We start from the raw sequence: 13,088 nt of genomic DNA, 5'->3' as shown, positions 1-13,088 counted from the left end.
GAAGGAATAATCAGTGAACAACCATAGAAAGAGGCAATGAGGTGGGCATCTCTTGCTGAAATGACTCATTTTCCTTTATCTGACTGAGCTCACTGTGAATCAGTGAGCTCTTTAGCATTGTTTCTGTTTAGGTTTGTTTCCTAGAAATAACTTTTCATTGGCTGCTCTCATGATCATATGTACTTGGAAGTATGCTTCACTAAAATCTATTGGACTTCCTGACATGTACTTATGCTTAGCAGAATGAAGTAACCAAGTACTACCATTCAAAGAGGAGCTCATAACACTCCGAGAAGCCCAACCCTTTTTATAGCCACTTTTGTTAGATAAGGTAGCAATTTTACTTGATTAAGCTTTGCTTTTTAAAAAGTTACCCTTTTTAGCTGTCAGGAGATAGCGAAGTGCTAATTAATAGTATATTGATGTTGGCCACATACCTCCACATAGAAATAGGGATCTCTGAAGAGGGTAGCATCAGAAGACATTTCCAATGCTGTACTTGCGTAAAATCTGTTTAAAATAATCTGTTCATATTTTAGAACTCTTTGTGTACTACAAATTTTCCATATATTTTACAACTGTAAAACATTTCCCCCAAAATAGTTTAGACCATGCTTAATTTCTAGAAAGAAAAGTGCCAATGTTTCCTGCTTCCTGAAAGGCTTGGGCCAGGATCGAAAGAAGACTCTTTCCATGAATCTGGGGGCATTTGTGGGGCGTGTTTTTGTTCACCTGCAGTCCCCATGCCATAATGGATGGGACTTTTGAAGCTATTAAAAACTGAGTTTCAAGAACGGTTTGTAATAGGGTGTGGGAGACAATCAGCTGTTATAAGAAGTCATAAAGTATTGCATCACCTCAACCAATATTTTGGAACCCAGCTTTACCTGTGCCCTGTTATACTTCCTACCAACATCAGGCACATGATAGTTGATTGCGGTGACTTAACAATAAAAGACAGGCAGTCTGCACATACTCAAAAGTACTTTCATTGCATTCTGGGGCTCTTTAAAATAGTGTTGTGGCCAAATCATGGTCAGCTCTAACAGTAATTAAAGGGAGAGCCGTGGCTTCAGTGGTAGAGTGCATGCTTCTTCTACACAAATGATATGAGACTGGATATAAGGGAACTTTCAGAGAGAGGTGTACATAGTTTTCACAATATAGGTCTCAGTTTTTTACTCTGAAGTTGGGTCATTTACACACCACAGACCAAATATATAGAGAGGAATTTGTGGCCATGTAGAGAAGTGTGTCATGAATTTTGTGGTTATATATGGAGGGGTCAATGAAAATTTATGGAGTAGAAATTGAAATGATAGCTATTAATGACAATGCTCCCAGGTTCCCATCAGAAGAACCAGAAACTGGTGAGAATAAAGCAAGAGAACTCCGATTTGACATCTATAAGGCACAATATTGTTGTTGTTGTTTAGTCGTTTAGTCATGTCCGATGCTTCGTGACTCCATGGACCAGAACACGCCAGGCACTCCTGTCTTCCACTGCCTCCCACAGTTTGGTCAGACTCATATTCGTAGCTTCGAGAACACTATCCAACCATCTCGTCCTCTGTCGTCCCCTTCTCCTTGTGCCCTCCATCTTTCCCAACATCATGGTCTTTTCCAGGGAGTCTTCTCTTCTCATGAGGTGGCCAAATATTGGAGCCTCAGCTTCAGGATCTGTCCTTCCTGAAGCACTCAGGGCACAAGATACTGATTTGGAAACCAATTCTCTCTAGAACTACAAAATCAGCTAAAGGAATAATTTTTTCCTGGACATGAAAATAGCAGCTGGTGGTGCCAGATATGCTGAACTGATGGTAGAAAGAATTCTTAACCACGAAGAGGAAGCTGCTCACCATCTGCTCCTCACAGTATATTAAGGAGGCGAATCTGCTCCTCACAGTATATTAAGGAGGTGAGTCAGTAAGTTCTGGTACTTCAAAAACCTGAGTCACAATTCTTGATGCAATGGCAGTGTCTTGGGCTTTTAAAAAGGCTCCGTTATATAGCGAGTTCAGGCTCAAGGTGGAGATTGTCTGTTGGCAAGTCAAGATTTGTTATCCTTGTTACCTGTGTATGGCTATGCTCTTTAATGAGCTATAGTCTCACATATTGTACTGCCAAAAAAAAACACAAATGAGTCTCTCTGAAGATGACAACAGCAGCTCTCCTAAACATGCAAAATCAGGATTAAAGAATCCATAGAGAAATCCTGTGTTCGGTTCTGACAGTCTCCCTTTCAAACTGAGGAAATCGATCAGCAATCATTACAGTTTGGTGCCAGGTGGTGTCTGCTTCGGTGCGTCAGGCAGACTGAAGAGGAGATGGGAGCTGTTGCTTCAGCAATGAAGGAACTTAGACTGGGAACTTATACAGGAGCTAGAGGATCCACCCCTTCCAGGATCTCAGTCAGGATTTGTTTCCATCTGATTCCTTCTCCTGAGTAGCCTCTGCAGCAGCTAGCCAGGCACTGTGGCAGCTCTTATGTTCCTGCCTGGTTCACCTTCTTCTCTGAGCCTCTGGCCCCCAAAGAGATGAGGAAGAGTCTGAGAGCCAGTCAGCTATCCAGTCCTGGGGCAGAGTTGTGAGGTCCAATGGCTCCTCAAGATCATTGACAGTAGAGAACTTCTGGGGAGTCCTTAATGTAGCTGCCTTCAGCACCACCCATAACAGTCCCAGACCATAACACTGTCCCCTTTCTGTGTCTGCTTTAGGTATAAATGACAAGTCTTCCATCTTTCCACGGTTGTGAAGAATGACATATCCAGACAGAGAATAACTTATTTAAAATGAGATCAGCAATTTCCCCTTGTCTATATAACTCTATTAATTCTGTCTGGGGTTATTTATGCCTGGTGTTCTTTCATTCATGAAAAGTTCCAGAAGATTAAGTTCCATGGAAGAGCCAAGGATGAAGGCTCCCCACCACTCAGCTCCAAGGTCTCAGTGACTCTCTTCATCCTGGACCAAAATGACAATGCCCCCCAAATCCTGTACCCCTCGCCTCCCACTGATGGTGGCTACGTGGTCACTAAGGTAGTGGCCGTGGATGCGGACTCTGACTCAGACATATACTTCCTGTATGACCCATAATAATTTTAGGAACATATTTCAAACTCTGTGATTTTGTCATAACTACAATTATCGTTTGGAACTTGTCTGTTTATATAACATTCTTGCCTATCCTCAGTCTCTGTAGATTGAATAGGTTATAAGGCTAAAAAACAAAATTGTTGCAATTATTGCAGAAGTATCGCATGCAATATCCTAGACAGAGATGGGCAGGCGGTGAGTCAGGATCTACCGATAGATCTTTGGGTGGTTTTCAGCAGAATGGCAAGTGTTTCTGGCTCCCAGCTTAACAATAACAAAAAACTTTTTTTTCACCTAAATTAGGCTGCTGAAATGAGGAAAACTAACCAGGAGTGAACTTTTGTGCAGAATGATTGAGGAACAGTTCTGTTCTGGTACTGAAAACAATTTCCTTGGCTCAGAATGTGCTCAGAAGAAGCCTGTTTGTTAATTCTATGGGTGGTACTCAATGCTAGTCCTACTCAGACCTGTTGAAGTTGATGGACATGACTAACTTAGGTTCACTTATGTCACTGGGTCTACCTCTGAGTAGGACTTAGTTGACTACAACCCTATGTCTTTTGCACCTGGTTCCAACTGATAGATTAGCTTGATGTCTGCCTGTTCCCGTCCTATGAAATGAAATATTGTGGATTCAGAAATTCTTAGGGGAGGGGGACCAAGGGACCAGCACTTGTAGTTGTTCCCCACACAACAGCTCTTCATAATGACTCCCACCCCTTTTCTGCCTCAGTTTCTTCCTCTAATAATAAAGAGGTATCTCTGCCTCGGGAACTTTGTTCATCCAAAGCCCAATGATACTTAAGGTAATAACTTCAGAGTTTTTCCTGTATTCATCATATGTGTGCTCACTCTTGCACATATTGCCTTAGGGAGAATTGTGAAATGCACACACAACTAAATAACTGCATAAACCTGTGCACATCTAGTGAGAAATGTTGCTGCCGTGTCAGCCACTTAACTCTTATCAGCATGTTGTGCCAGTAGGCGCTCCTGCAGTTTTCCAGCTGAGACTCAGAGTGCCGCTGTTGGCCAATAAGGATAGAAATCAGGGGTCCATTCACTTTTCCTGTGATGTAACAATTACTGAGTTAAGTTCCGCAAATCTGAAGGAGCTGGAATTGAGGGACAACAATATAACATCCTACCAAAAATGGATCCCTCCCCATTGAGACTGCATCACGGAAAAATGCCTGTTCTTGACAACAGCTTCTTGCAGCATGAAAGAAACTTGAAGACCCAAATCAGAAAAGAAAATATGCAAACAAAGCAGCCGAGGAAAGGGATGAAGATCACAGGGAGCAGGGAACCACTCCGGCGGCAAGTACAGCTTTCCTTGTTATTCTCTTTGTTCTGCCTGACAATGTCGGAAGAGGTCTGGTATTCAATTCCTGAGGAAAGACAGAAGGGTTCTCTTGTGGGAAATCTTGCCAAGGATTTGGGTCTGAGTAAGAGAGACCTGGTGAAGAGGAAGCTCCGTATTGTTTCTGCAGCTAATGCTCAGTTCTTTACTGTGAATGAGGAACATGGAGACTTCTATGTAAGAGACCAAATAGACCGAGAAGCAATCTGTGGAAAATCACCACATTGTGTCCTTAACTTTGAAACAGTGGTTGAAAACCCTCTAAATGTTTTTCATATAAGCATCACCCTGGAGGATATTAATGATAATGCACCACAATTTTTAAAAGATGATATCAAGCTAGAAATAAGTGAATCGAGCTTGACTGGAGCCATATTCCCCCTTGCAAGTGCTGAAGATCCTGACGTGGGGATAAATTCTCTGCAAAGTTACCAGCTGAGCAGTAATAAGTACTTCACCTTGGAAGTTAAAGAAAGTCCAGATGGAAATAAATACCCTATTTTAGTGCAAAGCAAACCTCTGGATCGGGAAAGTGAGCACAGCCTCCACTTGATCCTTACAGGCCTGGATGGTGGAGAACCAAGAAAAACTGGAACAGCCCAGATATGGATTAATGTCACTGACGCCAATGACAACCCCCCTGTTTTCAATAAGGAAGTCTATAAACTCAGCCTAAAAGAGAGTGCACCAAAAGGATCGTTAGTGGTCCAGGTGAAAGCCTCTGATGCTGATGAAGGTCCAAATGCACAGATAAGATACAGTTTTAGCAATATCCCAGCTAAAGCAAGCCAGAAATTCAGCCTGGATCCTGAAAGTGGAGCAATTTTAGTTAGGGAGACTTTAGACTTTGAAGAATCCAGAAGCTATATGATGTTAGTGGAAGCCAAAGATGGTGGTGGACTACTGGCACATTGTAAAGTTGAGATTGATATTCTGGATGAGAATGACAATGCTCCAGAGATTTTGCTAACATCTATGTTTAGTCCACTTCCTGAAGACTCTCCGCCAGGAACTGTGATAGCTTTGATCAATGTGGAAGACAGAGATGAAGGAGAAAATGGGAAGATAACTTGCCACATACAATATAATGTGCCTTTTAAAATTCTTTCTTCATCTAACAGTTACTACAAGCTACTTACAGAGAGCCCCCTAGACAGAGAAAAAGCCTCAGGATACAACATCACAATCACGGCCACCGACAAAGGTAGCCCCCCTCTCTCCTCCAACAAAACCATCTCCCTGCAGATTTCAGATATCAATGACAACCCCCCTGCCTTTGAAAAATCAACTTACAGTGTCTTTATGCCTGAAAACAATCCCTCAGGTGCCTCCATTTTCTCCATCAAAGCCTCAGACCCGGATCTGGACCGCAACTCACGTATCACTTACTCCATCCTCAACAGCAACATGGAGGAGCTGCCTCTCTCCTCTTATGTCTCCATCAACTCTGAGACGGGAACTATCTATGCACAGCGCTCCTTTGACTATGAGCAATTCAGGGAGTTTCAGATCCAAGTGAAGGCCCAAGATGGCGGCTCTCCCTCTCTCAGCAACAACACCACTGTGTGGGTGTACATTTTGGATCAGAACGATAACAGCCCTCGGGTTCTGTATCCTCTCCCAGGCGCTGAGGGCTCTGCCTTGTTTGAGATGGTTCCTCATTCGGCAGAGCCAGGCTACCTAGTGACCAAAGTGGTGGCTGTGGACGCTGACTCTGGGCACAATGCCTGGCTCTCCTACCAAGTGCTGCAGGCCACAGAGCCGGCCCTCTTCACCATTGGGACCCACACGGGAGAGATCAGGACGTCACGAGCCCTTCTGGAGAAAGATGCTGTGAAACAGAAGCTGGTCATCTTGGTGAAGGACAATGGGAAGGCTCCACTCTCAACTACTGTGGTCCTCAACCTTGTGGTTGCTGAGAACTTCCAAGAGGCACTTCCAGAAATGAGCAAACCATCCATTGACTCTAAGTATCAGTCTGATATGAATGCCATTTTAGTTATAGCCTTGGCTTTGGTCTCATTCTTATTCCTTTTTACAGTCGTAACAGTTTTAATACTTAAATGTCGGAGACAGAGAAGCCCAACAGTGCTTGGATCCTACAATACTGACTTGTACTCTAGCTTGGGACACAAATTTCCCTGGAATTACAATAATGGGACATTGACATTGCCCTATTCATATGAAGTGTGCTTAGGGTCTAAGGCAGACCGGAATGAGTTTGCCTTTCTGAAACCAAACCACTCAGTGGCCACAGATGATCCCATTCCGAAGGACGATTCTGGAATTGGAAATGAATCTCTGGGTGAAAATCTCATCCCTGATAACAGTATACAGGTGAGAATCACAGATACATTTTAAGACCTAGACTGCAAGGCTGTAATATTTCCATTTTCTAACCTGCTTGTTCAGAATGAAGAAAAGCAGCTCAGTGGCACCCACATTTCACCTACATTTCAAACGCTGCTTAGTTAAGATGCTTCTTTTTTAGGGGGGAGGAACCCTGATGAACAATATAAGCAAAAGGTGGTATCTTGGCATAGAATATTCAGTAGTCTTCTGCACCTATGAGGTATGGATATTTCCATAAAGTGAGATATTTTCATGGAACCTGGTAAGCTTGAACTTTCCTTTAGGTTTGAGGGTAATGGACCCAAGAAGACATTTAACAATGTCAGAATTGTCCCTTTATTCTTCAAAAGTAATAGGACAATCATTCTATCGCAAGAATGTAATTTCTTATTTGGTACAATTTTTTTGGGTTATGTCTGCCCTCTACTGATCAGATGTTATTCTGCAGTTCTGGGTTTAGCATAGTGTTCCTAGACTTTATTACAAGTGCAAACAACTTCATAATATTTAGCTACAAATCAGTTTTACTTTGTGTTGATTTTAAATACCTTGTCTTATTTGTTGCAGGGTCTGTGTGTGAAGAATACTGTCACAATTTTCTTTTCCTCAGGCTAAACATACCCAGTCTTAGGGCTTGTCTTTTATACCACTGACCATATCTATGTTGCCCTTCTCTGAACTTGTTTCAATTTATCTAAATCCTTCTAAATATGTGGTGTCCAGGACTGGGCATAGGTCTTCAGATACAATATGACTAGTACATGAGTTTTGTTTGCTTTCTGTTTCACTATTTTCAAAATCTGAAAGGCTGTGCTTGTTTAAGCAGGCGGCAACAAGTTTTTCAAGGCTTGTGTGTGTGTGATTTTTTTGAAATTGTAACGAAGGACTGCAGTCGTTTTTCCAACATGGTGTATATGGCACTCAAGGTACTTACATTCTGTAACACAGGTGAAACTGTACTGTATAATACGGATTTTAAAGTGATAGGGTTTTGCAAAGATATTGGCTATCAAGGGTGATGAAGGGAAAATACTGGATCAAAGCATGCTATAAATGGGATATGATATTGCATGTTACTATCTTCCAGACCCAGAGAGCATCTCTTCCACAAAGGTGGGAGAGATAGGCCTACTAAGAAGCAGCACCTTTCTCCATATATTTTTTTTAGTATGTGTGCATCCAGCATCCATCTATCACCTTGTGATCAAGAAGATCTTACAGACTGATCCATGTCTACTACTCCCTCCTGCACATTGCATCTGTTTTTTTAAAAATAATAATCTTGAAATGTGATTCTGCCTTTTTAAAAATTTGGATTATAGGAATTGTAAAGAGGCATTTGAATGGATTGACTCTGCTAAAGAGAATGTTTGTCATCTGTTAGGACTAATTCATCTGTAAGCTAGGGAAATTGACTGAGAAAGAAGGAGAGGCTGTGATAAAATATTTTTAATATTTTGGTGGAAGCCGGCCAGAGTGGCTGGGGAAACCCAGCCAGGTGGGCGGGGTATAAATAATAAATTATCATTATCAAATAAGGTTTCAAGCAGGAAACGGGACCTAATGACATCAGCCATGCCATCAGAGTTCATTCACCTGCCCATAAAACACCATTGCCAACAATGCCTTTGTCTGAATAGGGCTGGCCCACCCATGAGACAAGGAGAGGCAACAGCCTTAGGCGGCAGGATCTACAGGGGCAGCAGATCCCAAAATAGATCTTTATTCCTCCCTTGTTCCTGGTGTAGATATTCACTTACCCCTTCTTCCCTGGCAGGGAGGGGTGCCATTTTGTGGTTTGCCTCAGGTGCCAAAATGTATTAGGTTAGCCCATAAATAGGCCATTTGTACTAAAGAACACAAATCTGATATAAAAATGGCAACATTCAGTGGAAGAGCAGGATCCCCTGCTGGTGACCCCAAATTTAAAAAAAGACTTAAATGGGCAGTTCCAGCCTGGAGTTGCTGTACTAGAATTTCTCAGCAAGTTTCATACTGCTCTGTTCTGGCTCAGCTGAATCAATTGATTTGCTTCATAGTACGAAAACAACAGAGAATTCTTTGGCAGCTAGCATATGTATTGTGGAATAAGCTTTCATGGTGGACTCTAGTCCACAAAACTTTCACCACAATAAATTTGCTAGGCTTAAAAAGACTCTGTTGTTTTCAGGCAACAAATTACAGTCTTTGAGGTGCCACAAGACATTTTGTTCTTTTTATGGGCTTCTCTTGAATCATCAAATCACATGTGTAATTTTGTATCAGAACCAACTTTTTGATATGCTGTATAGGAGGGCCAATTAAAAATGGCAGGCAAAAGGAGACATTTGGCAGCCAAGTTTGGGTGTTACTCGGTTGATCTTAAGGTAAATGTTCCTGCAACAGTGGACAAATAGAGGTGGCAGGATGATGCTTTCTGACTGAACACGTTTTAAAATGCTTCTCAGATTTTGGCAGGAACTACAGGCAACCAATTTCTAAAGTCATATCTACAATGGTAAATTAGCATTTACTGAATGGCCTGTTGTTGTTAAAATTTGTATACCCCCTTCATGTGAAAGATCACAAGTCAGTTTAATTAAAACCACTCTGCAAAGAAAAATGGGCTTGTAGAATATAATACCAAAGGCATTAAAAGCAAACTAGTAGATTCCTGGTATATTTGTTATTATCTCTTCTATGTAGCTGAGAATTCACATAGAAAATGTTCTGCTCTCTAGCTTACTCCAGAATGCCAGCAGTTTTTGTATGTTGCAGCAAAACCCACAATGACTACCTTAAAGGTTTATTGTGGCATAAACATTTGTAGGCTAAGTTATATACAGGTTATGTATTTTATTGCTTCAGTTGAGGCTATGTTCTTATCACTATGCAAAGCATGGGTAGAGAGCGAATTCCCCCTTACCTCTCATCTCATAATTCAAGGTCTTCAAAGAAGTGGTCTGCATACAGTTCAAGGCTGACATAAGAAAATACTTCTGTACAAAGTTAATAATTAACTCAGCATCCTAAGATGTGATGAGATTGCTTTATGAAAAATGGTTGAACCTACATAGATGAAGGCAGTATACCTCAAAGGAACAGCTGGTGCCTTTCATTTCTATGCCTTGCTTGACAGCTTGCAGAGGTCTTTGCTTTCTGATATTAACAGCAGAATGCTGATCTAGATGAATTTTGCTTTAATTCAGCAAGGCAACTCTTGATCTTAGGTTCCCCAAGTGACTTGTGAATGTTCCAGGGAAATGAACATTTTTATTATGAAGATGCACACAGGTGTAAAACAATGTAATTTGGTCAGCGATAAAGGCAAACTAGAAGAAACCACCAGGTGAGGGTAATTCTGAAACTATTGGAGTCATTAGTTGGGTAATAGCCCAATCCTATGCATGTTTACTTGGAAGTAAGGATGAAAATAGACACAATGATGATCAATTTGTAAACAGCTGCTGGGGACAGTGATCTGGATCAGGACCCCAACAGGAACAAAGGCATGAATTTTCTTTCTCTCCCACCCCCAGGGCCCCAGTCTGGATTGGGGTTTCCTATACAGTATTTGTTATTTAGTAAACAAGAAACAATCATGAACATGCCGTTGTCATTCTCCGGTTTGGTCCTTCTTTCCCACAAGTTCAATGGATTTTAATGTGCACAGGATTGCAACCTTACAGCCCTGTTTCATCAATTTCAGTGTACTTATCTACATACAGCCTGTGCAGAATCTATGCAGGATTTGGCTGTTAACCACTTAAAGCTAGCTATAATGCACTTCACATACAAGCTATTGAGAGAGGTTTTGTCAATCCTGGGCCTAGGAACTATGGTCTTAGCCCACAAAAGGCAAGAGGGCAAAGGATGTGATGATACTACTTCATATGAACAGATTTTTGGCTAGTAGTGGATGTGAGGGGACCGTTAACCAGACTGACTTTTGGTGTGCTCTGAGTTGCATTTTGTGTGGGATGTATATGACTATAAATCCAGTCCAACCATCAGCAGAAAATGATGGGGAAGGACAGTGGTAAGATTAACGATGTATACTGCATCATTTTAAGGCAACATTTAACCATGGACTGAGCCTCAAACTATGCGTAGTGGTTTGGTCTGAAGATTTTGTTTTGTTAGGGAGTGCAGTCAAAGGACTAAAAGTTGATTGCAGGAAGGAGACTTTGAAGGAAGGAGTAATTAACACTCTCCCTTCTAATTTTTTTTGTAATCAGAATTGCCCCCCCTCCCACAGCACTCCCCCTATTGTCTCATGTGAGGGGGGGGGAGAAGTTAGTGTCATACCCCCCAACATATCTCAGATGAAAATAGGGATGTCCTATTTTTATTATTATTATTATTATTATTATTATTATTATTATTATTATTATTATTGACTGGGTTGCCCTAGCAACTCTGGTGGCTTCCAACGTATATAAAAACATATACAAAATAAAAAAATACTTCCCTATGTAGGGCTGCCTTCAGATATCTTCTAAAGGTTTTGTAATGGGGTTGCCATATTTCAAGAGGTAAAAATCCAGACACAAAAGGTTGTTGAGCTTTTTTAGGGCAATCACCTGATAGCCTCTTTGCCACCGCAGAGCCTAAGCCACCCATGCCAGAGCCCAAGCCAGAGCCAGAACCCCATTCAATTAGTACTAGAGACTTTTGTTTCTTTATTTTAAATTGAAATCTGGGGAACATGGCCAGTTAAGGGCTCAAACAGACAATGGGTGACATGTCTAGAATCCAGGAAAACCTGACAGATAAGGCTACAGTGACAACCTTATTTTGACTTCAGTCAGCGAGATTAAACGTATGCTTACTTTTCCCACCCAAAGTGCTTAGTTTTTTCTAAGACTGTTTCTACTGCATTTTACAGTGTCTTTAGAATTTGTTCAAAATTTTGGTTTTATCATTTCCTTCTAAATAATCTTGAGGTTGTCAAAATTTGCTTCTCTGTGGCAAAAAAGCTGTTCATAAATCACAAACATATTAATAAAATAAATATGATTGATACTATTTTTAGAAAGAAGACAATGAAAATCCACTTTAAATTATGAAATAAATATCATTTGTGAGTGCTGAGGTGGGACTCGTGTCTCCATAGGAAAAAGCAAAGGCAAAGGTCCCTTGGAGTGCAAAAAATTGTGCGCTCCTCCCTGCTACCAGCTGAATATATCAGGGAGAAGCTGTATGTAGGTAGAAGCTTGCTTGTCACCCAGGAGGCGCTTTCTCACACAATCCAGAGAGACTAGGTAAGAAGTCAAGAGCTAATCATGAATAGATTTGTAGGGTTGCATCAGATTGGGATATTCCTCAAGCATATGTTTCCAAAGGATATTTGCTGCACACCCACACAGACCTGTTAACATGACTGATTTTAGTCTAATGACCCATAGAATATGGAAATATATTTTAGCCTGTGGTGTTTTCCTGATACAGTGGTGCCTCGACTTATGAATTTAATCCGTTCCAAAGGCACCTTCGCAAGTCGAAAACGCCTTTGGAAACACGATTTCCCATAGGAATGCATTGGAAATGGGAAAATTCGTAAGTCGAAGCAACCCTGTCTAAAAATTCGTAAGTCGAAAAATCCCTATCTAAAACCGCCATGGTTTCCTTTCAGGTGTCGAGACATTCGTAAGCGCGCATCCATTAGCCCCATTCGTAAGTCGAAAAATTTGGTTGTCGAGTCGTTCATAGTAGTAGTAGTTTTTATTACAGCCATTGGCCCATATCAAAACAACAATAACAACAATACATCATGTAATCATTTACCGATATAATTTGAACAATTTTCCAATTTAAAACGGGAGTCGTTCGCAAGTCGAGGTACCACTGTATAAATTTCCTCCACAGCTAGCAACTTGTTATATTTTCAGTAGGTGTTCCTCGGTTACTTCTTTGCCTTCTATGCAACCTGATACATTTGCACAAGGCAAAGGGCTAATCCATTCAAGACTGTAAACACACACACACAAACACAAACACACATCCTCTATTTCTAAATTAAGACTGAAATAAATTGCAGTCAGAGTTCAACACTATGTGCCTCATTCAGAAACATAAAAAGAAGTCTGATGAGAATTTGGCTCACTTCAAAGGTTTGTGAGCAGCACTGGTTGGAATTGTTGTTGTTGTTGTTGTCACATTAGTAATTTACAATATGAAAACAGCACCAAAAAATAGAATAAATAATCTCCAAGTTACAGCAGCAGCAGCAGCGGCGGCGGCGGCAGCAACCTGTTGTAATGCAGACAATAAAATCCCTCAGCATAAGCCACAGCTC

The 13,088-nt window shown here is 41.2% G+C and overlaps 1 protein-coding gene across 23 annotated transcripts in view; it reads left to right on the top strand.

The window, feature by feature from the left end:
* Positions 1-13,088, top strand: part of LOC118079302 (protocadherin gamma-C5) — a 269,776-nt gene that overhangs the window by 197,996 nt on the left and 58,692 nt on the right. Inside the window, exons 1-2 of one of the 23 annotated variants that reach the window (XM_035103387.2) lie at positions 409-6,796; positions 7,379-9,158. The exons of 21 other annotated variants lie outside the window; for them this stretch is intronic. In XM_035103387.2, the coding sequence (XP_034959278.2) occupies positions 4,250-6,796; positions 7,379-7,426 (2,595 nt within the window). In that variant the 5' untranslated portion in view covers positions 409-4,249 and the 3' untranslated portion in view covers positions 7,427-9,158. Of the gene's footprint in view, positions 1-408; positions 6,797-7,378; positions 9,159-13,088 lie in introns of those variants that run through there. One more of the 23 variants, XM_035103363.2, reaches the window with a different exon arrangement.

Source organism: Zootoca vivipara, chromosome 8, assembly GCF_963506605.1.
Source record: "Zootoca vivipara chromosome 8, rZooViv1.1, whole genome shotgun sequence".
Taxonomy (NCBI): Eukaryota; Metazoa; Chordata; class Lepidosauria; order Squamata; family Lacertidae; genus Zootoca; species Zootoca vivipara.
Note: the sequence above shows the minus strand (reverse complement) of the source record. Positions and strands in the feature narration are given on the sequence as shown.